Here is a 16,514-nt window from a genome sequence, read left to right on the forward strand (position 1 = left end):
TAGGTTAATTGGTGATTCCAATGAATGTATGAATGTGAGTGTGAATGGTTGGTTGTCTATATGTGCCCTGTGATTGGCTGGTGACCAGTCCAGGGTGTACCCCGCCTCTCGCCCCAAGACAGCTGTGATAGGCTCCAGCAGCCCTGTGAGGATAAGCGGTATATATTGATAATGGATATTGGCCTCAATGACAATATCCTTGCAACTCAACTTGGGCTTTCACATGGATGACTTGACTCTGACTTTAGTTTAATGACTTGAAAATATTTGAAAGTGAAAATGTATCCCCATTCAAAGTATTCAACCAACATGATCATTCTTATGTAATTTCCAGCAAGTCGGCATATTTTCCCTTTGAATCTGCCTCATTGAATGCATCTACTAACGTGCAATCAGGTTTAAGAACCAATGTGTGGATTACATACTACGGCAGCACTCTTTTTCTCCAAGTCTTGTCACGATGGTCTTATTTGATTTAAAAACTAAACTATTCAATATTTACATTTACAAAAGTTATACTGTTAAAATGGCATTTTACTTGTGACACTAGTGAGTATGACTTCGGACGACTCAAATTTCAAACTTGACTCAACCTGTCTTGACTTGAGACTTGCTTTCACCTCTAGTAAAAAGACAAGTCAGATATGTGATTGAATTGCATGACTGGAAACTTAATAGAAAAAAAAAAGAGAAATTAAATGAAATATCCAAAATTATTGCACTTTTCCATTAGCCACTTCGGTGTTATCTGCATGATGTCAGGTCATCCGTGATGTCCTCATTTCATTTTGCAGCATTTTTCAGCAATTATCAAAAATACTGAAGGAATTGCTTGAATGTTTTCCTCTCTTGTGCCTCATTAAAGAAAAAAAAAAAAGATTAAAAAAGTTCAGTGTTCAGTTCTTTCCAGCAGCTGTGAAAGCAGCTCTATTATCATTCTTCAAAGCGTCTGAAAATGACAACTGACGTGTTCCAACATCAAACGGCTTAGAATGCAAATGTGCTGGAGTTCTGCAGCGTCGTGATACAGAGCTCATGTGCTTTTTTTTCTTTTTTAACAATTTCACACATCTAATGAGTGTTGCATAACACAAACAAAAGGTTGAGGAGTGGGTGCAAAAACGGTAATGATGGTAATGGTGGCTTTCCAGTAGGAGAAAAGTATTTATTGTGGGCGACAGTTGTTTTGGGGATTTTTTTCTAATAATAATAGCATCACGCATTAGAAAAATAAGCTTTCAACACTGCCGTCCTACACACACACACACACACACACATATATAGACAGTCGGTCAAGGTCAGATGATGAAAAACAAGAGAAAAAAGGCGGCTGATAATGGAAAAGACGAAATCCTATTAAAAGTCCAGCGGTGTCCATGTGAGATAGAAACCTTTCAAGAGTGGCCATTAAACCTGCCCTCCTCCATCTTTCTTCGGTTTGTTTTTCTTCTTCTTTTTCACCGGCTTGCTCTCCGGCTGTGTCTTGCTCTTCTTGGCCGGGGAAGCCTGTGAGACTGCAGCGTCATCCGCCGGCCGTTTTTGTTTTTTCTTGTTATTTTTTATCTTCTTCTTGTCTCCTTTCTGCACTGCTGGGCCAGAGGTGGCCGCCGCCGCGGCTGCTGCTGCTGCCTCCGCTGCAATTGCAGGCTCCAAGACAGGCTGAGGGCGTCTTTTCCTCTTTTTGGTTTCTGGCAGGAAGCCCTTCTGTTTTTTGGCAGGCTTCTGCGGCGGCGTCTGCGTTGGCTGGCTGGCGTCCTTGTCAGGCTTTGTCTTTTCTGCTTTGGGCTTCCTGTGTATGTGGGGAGATAAACAAGATGACTTTGAATGTGCCTTCCAACACTTGATTGGTTTGCAGGATCCATCCGCAGAAGCTGATCTCATGTCTGATATCATAAAATACTCTTATCAGAGTAGAAGAAGGTCCCTGGGTCCATTCTTGAAAACACCTGACTTTGGGGCTTTTTAGGAGTTTTTTTTCTGGCTGCTCCGGAGTCCGCCACAATTAAAAACATACCCGGTACATTTCCACACAGTTTCCTTTGACCAAGGTGCAGACAGGTGATCTTCTTGATGCTCCACGGCTCCGCTGAGAAGGCTTAAATTTACAGAACGCATGTTGCTGTACGTTGTACATGAGACGAGGAAATACCTTCACCACACTAATGGATGCTCAATTATTTGTCAAGCGTCTCTTCCACTTAAGCATCTCTTTAACATCACCGATTGTCACGATAAACACTGCTAACACAAACACCACCAACATGGCATCTGTAAAGCTGACGTTGACGGTACAGTGGAAAGGCAAAGTACTGCTAGTGTTTATTTTTAGTATTATTATTATTATGTACATCTGTGCAATACTTTGTTTTTCTATTCAGTATAGTTATTCTAGACTCCATTCACTGTGCAATATCTGATCAAGCTCCACGTGCAATATTATGGCTCTAAGTGCAATATATTAAGTTCTAAGTGCAGTATTTTTATAATGCCTCATATTAACTCACTAGCAAGATCTCATACCATATAGACTTGTCATATATTTCATCTCATATTATCTTGTAAACTGGATTTGTATATAACTCTGGGTAAACTTGTTGATTTGTTAATACTTGTTTATATTGTTTATTTTTTTATATTGTGTATTTTGTACTTCTTAACTGATTCTGTACTCTTGCTGCTGTGCAATGCAAATTTCCCCACTGAGGGACGAATAAAGGCACATCTTATCTTATTATTAATATTATTATGAAATACAGTTAGCTGTATTTTACTCTTATTCCTCTACAGGCAGCACTTTACCCCTAATAAATGCATGGTACTCTCTGTAGTTGAGTAAAGCAGCTTGGCATGAGGTTCCTGCCTACAGCACTCACGTGACTCCAAAGTGTTTCATCACAGTCCAGTAGGTGTCCTCCAGGGAGCCTGTCTTCTTGAAGGTGAGGATGTCCGTCAGGGCCTGCAAGATCCTCTTGAGGGGCGCCAGGTCCACGGGCAGCTTCTATACAGACCGCACAACACGTCAGGTTCTTTTTCTAGAGTTAAAATCCCCTCACTCTTGGAAATCACGCTACCGACCTGCTGGTGGACATGCTTGACGAGGAACTGACAGAGCTCCAGAAGTTTCACCACCTTCTCCCTGAGCACTTTGCTCTCCGTTTGACCCGACAGCTTGAGAGCCTGAAGAGAGAGAGAGTGTGAACGAGAGACACCAAGTGGCCACTTTACATTAGAACAGTGATTCAACTGCCAATTAGCAGGTATAAATATATTATAGTGCAGTTTGGGGAGTCATAACCTTCGCGTTTGAGCTCTGTTTAGTGGAAGTGTTTGGCTAAGATGGAGGCCTATGAAATCTGCCTAGCAACAAGCAACAACACTCTTGGTGTCAAGATGAGGCGCGGTGCCGACTCACCGCAACCAGCTGAGCCGCCACATTGGCACAGAGCTCCACCCACGGAGCACCACTCATCAGCTGCTGCACTGCCTTGCTCTGCATGGCTCGTAGCACCAGCACAGACGCTTGGCCCTGCAAACACACACACACACACAACAATCTCAACACACTACAATACAGTCAACATGAAGCAGGTAAGGTGCAATAGTTTTCCACGGTGAACTTCACTTCTATGCATTTTTAGGGTCAATGCAAGAGTGTTTTCAACACTTTAGAATTAAGATAAAAATGTAGAATATACAATTTAGTACAATTAGGAAGGCTAGCCAAGGTTAACAGGGTCTCTGCAAGTTTCAACAAGTCAATTTAGATCACAATGAATACAATTTAAAGAAGACCTATTATGCTTTTTCCACTTTTCTGACCTATAAATGTAGTTAGAATGTTGTATTCTCGTGTTAAACAATGCCAAAGTTTCAGATAATGAGGTTTACGCATTTGGAGGTGAGCCCTGAAAGAAGTTTGGGATAGCTCAAAACACTCGATTTCAAAAGGCGTGATAAAACTGCCTGTGTGATGTCACAGAGGGGCGGACTTCCTTATATGGTTCATAGTTATGAAGCACTTTGGCCGTGTGACCAATCTCAGCGGAGTGGGCATGGCCGGAGGTGGGCCATGGGTGGAATAAATTAAAACTGAGCATTTTGGTGGGAATAGGTGCAGATTCTGCAAAATCTAAAAAGTTTTCTGTGCGGGTTATTGTGTGTAGCTGCTCTATCGGAGAACACAACCCAATACAAAGGGTAAAGAAAACGAGCATAATAGGTGCTCTTTAAGATTTATTTAACTTCCGTGCTTGATATGTTTCTATCCAGAGGCTTCAACCATGCATTTAATCACTCGTCCACTTACCCACCTAATACAAGTAATTCGGCTTTGCGTTAAACAATGCCTTTTTAAGAACTTTCACTTTCGTATTTATGATATTTTGAGATTGTAAGAGAATTTTTGACATTTTAAGGACTTAAATTGAAATGACTGGATTTCAGAATTAATTTTAAGCCCCCACTGATATCCTGTTAAATGGTCCTTCATTTTTCTCATGGAAATATTTGGAAAACTTTTATTACAAAATGTTCTTCATTGTTAGCATCCTATTAGCTAGCTCACAAAATAGTAACACGAAGTGGAAATTCAGTGGTCCGTCTATGATGTCACCAGGGGTTGACTGTCAAAAATGTTAAAACACGCTTTTAAATGATGAATAAAAAGGACAAATGAACATTTAAGCTTACTTTTACCTTCATTGGAGGACATGACTGCTCCCAAATACACAATGTGGCAGCGAGATCAACCACCACCACATTTCTGTTTTCCCAAGAGTTATTTATTGAATTCAATTTCTCACGTTTCACTTGCAACTTTCTTTTCCCTTATTTGGGGTTATTGAGGTGAGAAACTATTGAATTCACATCAAAAAGGAAGGCAGTGGTGTTGATCTCGCTGTGTTTTTGGCAATAGTCGTAGAATAGGATCACATCTTCAATGAAAGTAAAAGTAACCTTACATGTTTCTTCTTTATCCCTTTCATTCACAATTTATATGTATTTATATGCATTCCCAATTGTTTTTTGCATGTAAAACTATGTTTTGTGTTAATTTTTGGCTTTCTGGAATGGATCAATTGGATTTACATTATTTCTTATGGGAAAATTAATTCAGTTAGCATCCATTTCAGTTGGAGTTGGATCTTCTGGAACAAATTGACGCTCAGCAGTGTTCCACTGTATGAGGCTTTTTAAAATTTATATGCAGATTTTGAAAAATTGTTTTATTATTATTACTACATTTAAAATTTCCAGTATTTTATTTTTAAACATTTTTAAACAACTCAAGTATTTCGTCTACATCACCTCCTGTTCACCGTGATGCATTCAAGGTCCACATTTTCCATGATTCCTTTCCTGATAATCATTTTATTTAAAAAAGTTAAGTGGAAAAAAAAATATATATATTATATTGACTTGCTAGTCCTAGTACTATTATTTTTTTAGTAGTGAATGACATGTGATATTGAATGATGCTACAATATCAAGTATTTTCTGGACAATAAACACCTAAAAACAGTTTAAAAAAAGCATAGGTCAAGCTTTACCTGCTGGTGCTGTCGTACCCCTGACATGATGTTTTGGACCGTTGTGTCCAACAGGTTAACACACAAAACCTGCCAGAAACACACACAGGTTGGACTAATGAGTGCCACTAAGTTGCAATATGCGTCATGTGACCGCATGCTCGCTCACCGGGAACCTGTTGAACAAGTCGGTGAACATCTGGGCGGTCAGTGGACTCTTCCTGCGGCTCATGAAGGAGCCCAGTGCCTCCCTGAAGATGGCCGAGACCCTCTCCACGTCCAGGTTACCTGTGAATCTCAACTAAAAACACAAATGCAAGATTGTAGACGACCATAATGTATTATCGAGGACAGCTTATTTGGCTTTTTTTTTTTTTTTTTTTTACATCTATTTCAGTCATTACGCAGTTTGGACGGATGATCTTGCCAGTAGATTTGGGGAGGGGGGCAATTGCAAAGCAGTAATAGCATTGACAACAAAAAAATTTGAGCCCGGTTCCTTGAATTCTCAATTGCATAAGAATCAATCGTGACCTCTCACCTAATCTATGGCCCCCACAAGTCATTCAAATGGATTCTCTCAGAAGAATACTCCCTAAAACCTCCACAGGATTGGCTAATAAGCAACAATTGGCCTTCTTTTATCAGTTTAGAATGTGACCTAATGTCGTCAAGCATTACTGGCCACCTCATTTTGGAAGACAGAAGTAGAGAGCGTGCAGTGAACATACGTCAGCATCAGCCGGAGATCCTCGCAGCACTTTGACCACATACAGAGAGGCGCTGCAAAGAAGCCAGGTCGATACATAAGATATACTTTCACCATCTGATGAGGGAAATGAGGTCATTTATTTAAGACAGAAGATCTACCTGAAGTAGTAAAGGCAGACGGAGGAGTCTGACAATTTCTGCGTTTTCTGCATCAGCTTGTGGAGCAGGTCGTGGAGCTCCCCCTGTCGGTCATCGGCGGTCTTGCAATACACTTTCGACCTGCACAGCTGGTTCCTGAATATCAAACAACACAAACAAAAAACACGTGAGCTTTGTTCTAAAAGCTGACTGCACAGGGGGGGGGCTTGACGTACTTGAAAATGTCCGCAGCCTTGCGGAGAAAGTCCTGCTCCTGCTGCTCGCTGCCTGAGGTCATCCCTCGGTCGATGATTGACAGCAGAGGCTCCACCAGTCCCAAAACCAGAGGGCTTCCCGCCTGACGGGCCACAAACACCTCTACCAGGTCCAACACCTGCAACAACAGGAGTGTCTGCTGAGTCAGTTCTCATGGAAATGTGTGTTTGGTGCGAAGCTACGCTAAGATAGCAGTTGCCAGTTACCTTGATCTTGAAGTCACGCACCAGCGTCTTCTCCTTCTGCAGCTTGGCCTTGTCGTCCTTCTTGGCCTGCATTTTTTTCTTCTGCTCCGAGAAGAGCACCGATAGGCTCTTGTCCAGCTCCATCATGGCGTCATCGTCCAAGTCGTCGTCATCGTCACTGCCGCCCTCCACTGCAGCCTGAACAAGTTTAAAGCATATGCTTTTAAAACAGTTTTTTTTTCTATGCAGTGTGGTATTATGTCCATTGAAAACTGTCTAAAACTGTTTTGTAGCGCCCCCTGATGCTTTGGCATCTGTGTGACAGCTTGCTAATTGCATTTTCATATGCAGAGAGCCACTGTTAACCAAGAGTTTTTAGCACCCCAGCGTGGAGTAAATAAGAACTAAGGCTCTAACAACAACACTCACCAGAGCGTTCTTCTGCTGCAACACCTTCATCAACTCCATTTTGAAGTTTTGGTCCACCTCTTGCTCTTCCATTGATTCATCTTCCTCTTCCTCTGAGTCATCATCTGACGTGTCAGACTCCTCATCCTAGCAGAGGTTTTGCGAACAAAAATGAATGAATGGTGACATTTTTTGAAAGAAAAGAATCACCTACCATCTCTTCGTCTTTCTCTTCCTCAACTTTCTTCTTCTTTGCTTTCTTGCTGTCCTCCACGACAACAAAAGCACTGTCCTCCTCGCTGTCTCGTTCTGGATCCAAGACCTACACCAAACACCCAAAAGCATATTTAAGCAAAGCCGAGATCAACTATTGTTGTCGTAGTGGTCTGTTACTTACATCCAGAATGGCTGTGAGAGCGGCGGCATTAACGTGGGGGCAAATGGAGGCGAAGACGGTCTTGCACACCTGCCTGATGTGTCGACTCGGCTGAGATAGGAGGGACAGCAGGATGTCCACCAGCACCTCCACCCACTCTGGCTCCGCCTCCTGCTCGTTGGCTGTGGCCAGGAAAAAATATCATGCAAAAGTGTGTTTGACCATTTCATTATATCATTATGGAAAATATGTCAGCTACTGGATATACAAACAAAAAACATGTCAGCCACTAGATACATGAACAGATGCGCTTCATATAGAACACTTGAAATTGGTAGGAAATAAAACGCTGACACTCCCTGGGACGCATAAGGCAAGCTACATGCAGAAAACAAAAAAACATCTACAGTTAACATTGCAAAAAAGCGAGTTAAAAAAATTTTACATTTGGCAAAAACTAATTAACAACAATAAATAAAATACCAATCCCAAAAAAATTCTTGATAATAAAATTACGGTACAAATACTGTAAATATATAGAAATCAATTATGATAAATTAAATAATCACATGACTAAAACTAACAAAAATTAATTAAAAAAATTATCAAGCAAAAATAAGACAAAAATATCAAACTAGGCTACTAAATAAAAAATAATAAAAAACTGAAAATGAAATTATACAAAAATAAATTTAAATTAAACTTATATTATAAACAAATATTCATGTCTAAAATAAAGTAATAAATAAAATAAAGAATACACCAATAAGCCAAAATAATACATTATCAATAATACCCAGACTCAATTAAATATAATAAAAACATGACAACATCAAAAATTGTGATCACATACATTGATATATAAAATCATAAAAATATAAATAATTCAACGTGAATATGCTATAATAGACAATGGTCCCATTATTCCTTTTATATGGATAAATAATAATCCAGCCTATCCTTGTTTTTTTTTCTTTAACATGGCGGCATCATCACGTATTTGATGTCTTACCTTGTTTTGTCTTTTTCTTCTTGACCTTTTTCTGCTGGGCTTTGTCCACACAGCTCTGCAGGTCTTTCATAATGTCCAGTAGCTCATCTGGAGCCTTTACAACAAACACACAAATTATTCAGGAGGATTTACTTCTTAAAAAATAAAAATGATGTTGTGTCAGCAGGTACCTTGAAGAGGTGGAGGCCGATCAAGAGGAATAGCTGCTGGAAGGCGCTGGTTTCCGCCAATTGGCCTTTCTTGGATTTCTTCTTCAAGTTCGCCACCGACTCAAGCATGCTGCAGGAAAACTGAAACTTTCAAACACTTTTCACTTGAAACTTACAAAAAGTGCAGCACAATAATGGGAGAATGAATAGAGACAGATTGTATGAACGGTTCCAGACCTGTCCCACGCCTGCCTCTGTTCGGGACTGAATGGCTGGACGCTCCGCACAAATTTGGGCTGGTTGAGCAGGACTTGGGCATACTGGACCAGGTGGTAGATCCACAAGGTGCCATCAGCCATTACACCCAGAGTGCGCTTGTGGCTCAACGCCTGGTCTTTTGCTGTGTCGTCAGCCGGCGGCATGTTGTGCATGGAGAGCAGGAGTCTGGTTGATAGAGACATCATGAGTGCACCGGGTCAAAAAAACATTACCACTATCACCTGTGGCTGAAGGCAACCTCATGATGTCATTTTTTATTTTTTAATTTATTTTTTTTTTTGTCCCGTCCAACCATTGGGGCATATAGTATTGTTGAGCTAAGGCATGCCCTTACATGCTAAACAGATTTGCTCTGTGTCAGGAAAGGTGTAAGCTACAACTTCCTTGTACCATGAAATTTTATTTGCCGTTATACCGGAGCAAGAAGAAACACAGAAAAGAAGAAGAGAAGGGGGGGGTAGAGAGAGAGACAAAAACAGCAGCAGCAACAATTCCCATAACAACAACAGTGACAAACAGGACTGCATCAGTTAAATGACAATGATGGCTAAGGGTCACAATGGAGATGATATCACTGAAATGATGTCGTTTTTTTAAATTATGATTATGAACCCGACAAGATGGCAGCAGCTACATTTGAAACATAAGCGGTGGGGATCCAAATTTATCTACCTTTAACCTGCTCAGAAATCATTCATGTGACTAATAAAGGTAAGTCAAAAGAAAGATAAGATAATCGACCTTACCCAAAGAAGGAATTGACCAGCACTCCTCTGGTTGAGTCGTCCAGCGGGACGTGGAGCTTATTCTCTGTCTCTGGAATGTCTGCACATGTCTTCTTGGTGCTGAAGAAGGCGTGGAATAAAACAAACCTGCAGTAAAAAAAAAAAAAGCAGAAGGGATGATGTCTTCTTCTTCATGGGCCTCAAATCCTTGACAAGACTGCAAAGCTTGGCTGAGAGTTCTTCTTAGTAAATCTTGACCTGGACACTTCTATGGTGAGCTTCTCGTCCTTCTTCACATGGTGGTTGTCCAGAATGGAGGTCAGCCTGGCCAGGATCCACTTCCTCAGACGGAATGTGGGGTTCCTGATGAGAAAGTGGGCATGAGTGAGCGGTCACGCCTCATATCCGATATCGCCAAGTGAATAAGGACCCTCACTGTTCTTGGTCTTGCTGGCGCTCCTTCTGCTTGCGGGTGCTGAAGTTGAGCAGCTGGTCCATCCTTGGCTGCAGGAAGGTGCTCTTCAGCCACTCCACGTAGCTCTGCAGCGCTGCCGGCTGGAGGTGCTGCACCACGCGCCACACGGACGGCACCACCGGGTAGCCCTGGTGAGTGAGCGACGAGAAGCCCACCATCACCACCAGCTGCTTGTCTGCATCCTTGCAGCCCTCCAGGAAGTCCGACACGTAAGCGTCCATCTCTGGTGCCAACTTGAAGCGCTCTTGTTTCTGTGCCGCACAAAATTGCATAAGAAATGTAACATCCGGGGGCAGGGTGGGCATATTGTAAGACAAATACTTTTAAGTATTATTATTCATATGTGGCTGCATGGTGGAAGAGTGGTTAGCGCGCAGACCACACAGCTAGGAGACCCGAGTTTGATTCCACCTTCAGGCATCTCTTTGCGGAGTTTGCATGTTCTCCCCGCGCATGCGTGGGTTTTCTCCGGGTACTCCGGTTTCCTCCCACATTCCAAAAACATGCCAGGTTAATTGGTGACTCCAAATTGTCCATAGGAATGAATGTGAGTGTGAATGGTTGTTTGTCTATATGTGCCCTGTGATTGGCTGGCGACCAGTCCAGGGTGTACCCCGCCTCTCGCCCGAAGACAGCTGGGATAGGCTCTAGCACGCCAGCGACCCTCGTGAGGATAAGCGGGAGAAAATGGATAAATTAATAATTTAAATGTAGCAAAAATGATTTTTAACGAAAATCTAAATTTGTATGAGGCCCCTTAATAAAACACCTTTACCCCAACACGAACCCGGTACTCCCTGCAGCTTAGTAAGTAAATGCCACTGGTTTGTTTGAAACCAGGCATTCCCAAAATTATGATTGGAAAGATTTAATTTAATAACTTAAATTAGCCATCTTCAAGTGGTGTGTTACCTTTTTGGTATGTGGTGGTGTTGTACAGTATCATATTTTGTTAAATAAACAACATTTATTGGCTGATGGGACCCTTCAGAGCGAACCCAATGAACTCTGCCTAGCAACAAGGAAAAAGAATCGCAAATCCGTCCAAGTATGATGCTTTCTTAGTTTTATTTTTAATTGTTATATTTAGATGACCTTTGCAGTAAGTGCTTGGTGACTCAACAAAGTAAAGTTGCAAAGTAAAAATGCCAATACATGTATACAGTATATATAGTATATATATATATGTTGTGTTGCTGTAGCATTAAAGTGGGCTTTTACTAACCTGAGCGGACACAACGTGCTCGCCATAGTGCGTCATCACCTCTCCCTGCAAAACCTCTTTGAGCTGGTCCAAGGACAGGAGCGGCAGAGCGCTGCCTAACAAGCGGAAGCTCACATAGCTGTTCACCAAACAGGAATGGAAGAAATAATGAAACATTGCAATAGTAACAATAAATAAATACATTTATAAGTAAGTAATTGGCTGAGCTGGCTGTGCTACTACTTACTGCGCTAGTCCTGGCGGCTGCTTGAACATTCCCTCCACAATGGCTTTATTCCAGAAGAGCTGGAAGCTGTTTTCCTTCAGGGAGAGCTTGAGCAGATCCAGGAATACGGCTGGAAGGATGCACTCCTTCTTCACAGACAGGGTTGACATCTTCAGAACCTCTGTCAACCTAAAAGAGAAAATCTTCTTAATTTATAGGGCACTTATTATGCACACTTTCCCGCCCTTTGCATTGAGTTGTGGACTCCCATAGAGCAGCTACACACAATAACCCACACAGAAAGTGTTCTAGTTCTTCCAGAATCTGCACCTATTCAGTTGTATTTTTCTTTGGAATGTAGTGGTTCCCGCAAAAACGGTCTGTTTTAATGTATTCGACCCACGGCCCGCCCCCTGGCATGATCATTCTGCTGGGGTTGGTCACACTCCCGAATGCATAGAAAGAGTTCAGGTTTGTGCCTAACTTTTTTGGCTAACTTTATAGGAGTTGATAATAAACAACGTCTTATCTTTTTTTAAAATGTCCACTTTTAACATACAGTCATGTGTTGGAACCTGAATCCAAGTGGAGACTGTCCAGTCCAAAGTTTCTCAAGACGTCTCTCAATGGTAAGTAGCCTTAGCATTTTAGTATAAGGTTTTCTACATCGGTAACGTGTTTTGCAGGACTACCAGTGTGTAAAATAACTTAGGTAGAGCCACTAATGGTAGTGGGAAATGGCTATTAGCAACCCCACTTCCTGTATGCTATAATGCTACACAGACAAGCGCTTTTGCTTCATGACCTACACAAAATAAACACAGTAAGGACACTGATGAATTGTTACTTAGTGCATGCCCTTCCGACTCCTCCACACAACCAAATAACGTTGGAAATGTGTAGAGCTTCAGCAAGTTTGTCGGCTCGTCTAGCTAGCTGCATCGTGACCCATATTTCATAAAACGGTCTAGTGTGAAATGCCGTTGACATTAAATTGCTTTTCTTTGGCTGGTAGGGAATCAGGAACTCCAACCACTTGTGCCTGATGGTGACTTCTTTAGGAATTGTAAACAAATGCATCGTTCCCTTCTGAGGCATTGCTAGCAAGTAAACAGCGGAGCAGCGCTTGGGGGAGGGCAGAGAGTTTACGTATTATGAAGCCCGCCCCTCTGTGACATCACAAAGGGGCAGTTTGACCACGCCTTTTGAAACCAAGCGTTTTAAGCCATTCCAAACTTCTTTCAGGGCTCACTTCCAAATGCACAAACCTCATTATCGGAAACTTTAGCATCGATTAACACGACAATATAACATTCTAACCAACATTTATAGGTTAGAAAAGTGGAAAAAGCATAATAGGTCCCCTTTAAGGACACATTACAACACTAAGTCAGATCTTCTTCTTACTTGGAGATGTTGTCATTGTTGATGATGTTGGTGGAGCCCAGCAGCTTCTTGAGCTTTTTGGGCTTGAGGGTATGCGGGAAGCGCTCCAGCGCCACCAGCAGCAGCTGCAGCTGCTCGGGTGTCTGGAAGGCAGATGCCAGGTCAGCCTGCAGGGCACTCAGCAGGACCTCCTCAAACACCTTCTCGGGAACCTGCGCATAAACACAAAGCAAACACTCAGGACCCAACACAGTAAGCGTACGTGAAGTCGGTGTTAGATGTACTCACACTAGGTTATGCCTACTGTGCTGGACTTGGCCCCCGCTGGGGTCTTTGCATTTTATTTCTATTTTGAATAGTGTCATCTGTCATTAAGAACCTACATGGAATGGTCATAATTCCATTCCCTATGACGCAGCTACACTGTGTGTGAATGGGCCGCCTCTTCCAATCGTGCCAAAAGAGAAGCATGTGCAATATATAAATCGTACAGTGCTTCATATGTGAAGACCCGGAGGCATGGTACAATTGGCCTTGTGTGAGTCCACAGTTACTGCTGTTACCTCAGTGAGAATGTCCATCATGGTCTTGTTGGGTAGATCCTTCAGATGTTGTCTGTGCTGGCTGAGGTTCTGCAGAAGCTTCACACAACCAAGCACCACTAGGGGCTCCTGCAACGGTGCAACATGCTTAGTTGTTAGATCTCAATCATTTAGCCTAATGTAGTAAATAGTGTTGTCTTGTGAGTGTGCTTGGTCAGAAGCGGCACTTCTAATTCTGTTGTACAATGACAATAAGAAACAAGTCTGTGGACATGACAATATTTCATAAAGTGACATAAAACGGGTTCTTACTTTACAGAGGCGACCTGACTGATGAAGAGCGAGGACACCAAACAAGCTCCCAAACGCAGCATTTCTGATCAATTTCTGAGGGATGAGCAATGATAACATGTTTGCACCTTTTCATATCCATCTTCCGAAAAAAACTGCTGGGTTTTTTTTTTTATTACCTTTTTGGCTTTTTGCAGATCATGCTTCTCGTTGATCCTGTCAAGTATATTCTGTAAAGAGAGGTCCTCAAAAGAGCTCAGGAGCTGAAAAAAACAGTAATACAATAATAATACAATACAATACATAAAATACAAATTGCATTGCTTTATCTGGGGGTGCACAATAAATATTGGACCATTAATTATCCGACCAATAGGAGGAATTCTGACATCATAGCGATAACATTATAAGGAATAGCGCTAAAATATAGGCAAAACAATATACAAGATTGGGTCTATGAGAATGAGATGAGACTTTTAAATAACTTTTAAGAAAAGTACAATGAAAAAAATACATATGACAATGTTTTGCAGTATACCAATTCATTTTATACTATTTAACTCGCCTCTCGCCCGAAGACAGCTGGGATAGGTTCCAGCAGGCCCGCGACCCTTGAAGGATAAGGTTGTTGTTTTTTTGTAGGTTGTGTTAATAGTAGTGATATACGGTTAGGACACTTTGTCAAATCCAACTTTGTTTGAGTTGTTCTTACTTCAAGATGTACACAAACTACAGTTAAAAAGTTATGGGTATTGGTCTTCAGAGGTTGGAAGTTATTGGTATCTGCTTGAAAAAAATGGAACGTGCATCCCTAATTGTATCTCCAGCTTCCCTCTGTAAAATGTTCACCCACCTGACCCAGAGCCAGGCTGAACCCAGGCCTCGCCACCTCCCGTGTGTGAGCCAGACCATCCACCAGTCTCTTGACCGTGTACTCCAGCTCATCCTCCTGTGAACAAGACAACAGGTAGTGGAATAGACAACATCATGACTCCATTGATGAAGTAGTCTTGATGGAGTAACTCATGACACACCGTTAATGACATCTAATGCGATTCCATACAAGAGCTGTATTCAAGGGAATCCTATCCTGCACATTTCAGGAGCTTTTAAGATGATGTTGGATTCCAGTGAGGCACTATAGTGAGTTTCTTTCAATGAAACGCTCAGATTCTGCAGCCTCCTCTAGGGGTGTCCAGATAAAACTGTTTCACTTTTAATATAATACAGATGAGTGTCTGCTGATACAAATGTCAGCACCAATCATACACACTTTGATTGATTAACTGGAGACTTTAAATTGCCCATAGTTATGAATGTGAGTGTGAAAGGTTGTTTATATGTGCAAGTGAGGACAAGCGGTACTGAAAATGGATGGATGAAAGCAATGTTAATTTATTCACCTCCAAACGCAAGAGTTGTAAGTTTCATCGTTTTGATTTTCTTGATCAGGTAGGCAGAAACTAGCATTACATTGCTAATATAATGTGCCATAAGGTAGCTCACATCGCTGTACTGAGAGCTTTAGTATACTTTGGTGTCATTTAATATCACGATACAAGATAAACTACACCCGCAATAATAAAAAGGTAATTACCAAGTGAGTACTGTATTATTGTGCTTAGCTAACAGGCCTGTAAAATGATCATGTTCATGAATACTACAATGTGTAAATTAATATCAATATGTATGTTTTTGTTGATTTTTAAACAAATAAATTCACCCAGAACAGCATGCCGGTGAAACATGCATGTGTCACCTACCTTGTTACTGTTTTCTAGGTATTTTATTAGGTTTTCCACCGCCCTCAAACGGATCTCCTGGTCCGGTTTGGCCAAGTCCCAAAAGAAGTCGAGGAACTCGCGACTCTGTTGGAGGATCCCGGTTGTCCGGATCGGCTCAGCTGCTTTTACCTGGAGCTCCACCATGTTTGCGGACATCTCACAGCAACATGCTTCTAGCAGCACAGACGAAAACGTGCATCCTCGAGGTACATCTGCGGAGTACTTCCGGGTCAGCGAGTTTGAACTGCGACAACTTTATTGAGCGATACAAAAGGCGACCAGGCGAAATATTTACCGGAGTACTGTACTGATGCTTCTATTAATAATAGAATAACTTTTTTATTGAAAAAAACGACTTCTTATTTAACAAAAAATCCAAACAGTGAACTAAGCACTGTAATATAAAATGTGTTCCAATAAAATGTGTAAAACTAAGTGTATTTACAGTAGATTTGGACTACTTTCTACTTGGATACGTATGTATTTTTTAACTTCATTCATTCATTCATTTCTACCGCTTATCCTCACGAGGTTTGCGAGGGTGCTGGAGCCTATCCCAGCTGTCTTTGGGCGAGAGGCGGGGTACACCCTGGACTGGTCGCCAGCCAATCACAGGGCACTTAGAGACAAACAACCATTCACACTCATTCATACCTATGTATGGGTAAATTCTACCAATTTGGAGTCGCCAATTAACCTAGCATGTTTCTGGAAACCGGAGTACCCGGAGAAAACCCACACATGCACGGGGAGAACATGCAAACTCCACACAGAGATGACCGAGGGTGCGATTGAACTCAGGTCTCCGAGCTGTGAGGT

The 16,514-nt window shown here is 41.8% G+C and overlaps 1 protein-coding gene across 1 annotated transcript; it reads right to left on the minus strand.

Moving 5' to 3' along the window:
* Nucleotides 1-1,144: 1,144 nt before the first annotated feature.
* Nucleotides 1,145-15,915, minus strand: mybbp1a (MYB binding protein (P160) 1a). The gene is made up of 27 exons (XM_058087730.1): nucleotides 15,675-15,915; nucleotides 14,765-14,860; nucleotides 14,091-14,174; nucleotides 13,933-14,007; nucleotides 13,642-13,749; nucleotides 13,100-13,290; nucleotides 11,714-11,881; nucleotides 11,488-11,605; nucleotides 10,224-10,513; nucleotides 10,046-10,150; nucleotides 9,809-9,934; nucleotides 9,021-9,227; nucleotides 8,805-8,913; nucleotides 8,635-8,728; nucleotides 7,644-7,804; nucleotides 7,461-7,568; nucleotides 7,268-7,393; nucleotides 6,860-7,036; nucleotides 6,614-6,771; nucleotides 6,399-6,533; nucleotides 6,260-6,311; nucleotides 5,698-5,829; nucleotides 5,550-5,618; nucleotides 3,413-3,526; nucleotides 3,076-3,177; nucleotides 2,874-2,998; nucleotides 1,145-1,789 (listed from the first exon to the last, which is right to left on the minus strand). The coding sequence occupies exons 1-27, from the start codon at nucleotides 15,849-15,851 to the stop codon at nucleotides 1,408-1,410; spliced, it is 3,789 nt and encodes a 1,262-aa protein (XP_057943713.1). The 5' UTR covers nucleotides 15,852-15,915; the 3' UTR covers nucleotides 1,145-1,407.
* Nucleotides 15,916-16,514: the final 599 nt, after the last annotated feature.

The sequence above is a fragment of the Doryrhamphus excisus genome, chromosome 11 (genome assembly GCF_030265055.1).
Source record: "Doryrhamphus excisus isolate RoL2022-K1 chromosome 11, RoL_Dexc_1.0, whole genome shotgun sequence".
Taxonomy (NCBI): Eukaryota; Metazoa; Chordata; class Actinopteri; order Syngnathiformes; family Syngnathidae; genus Doryrhamphus; species Doryrhamphus excisus.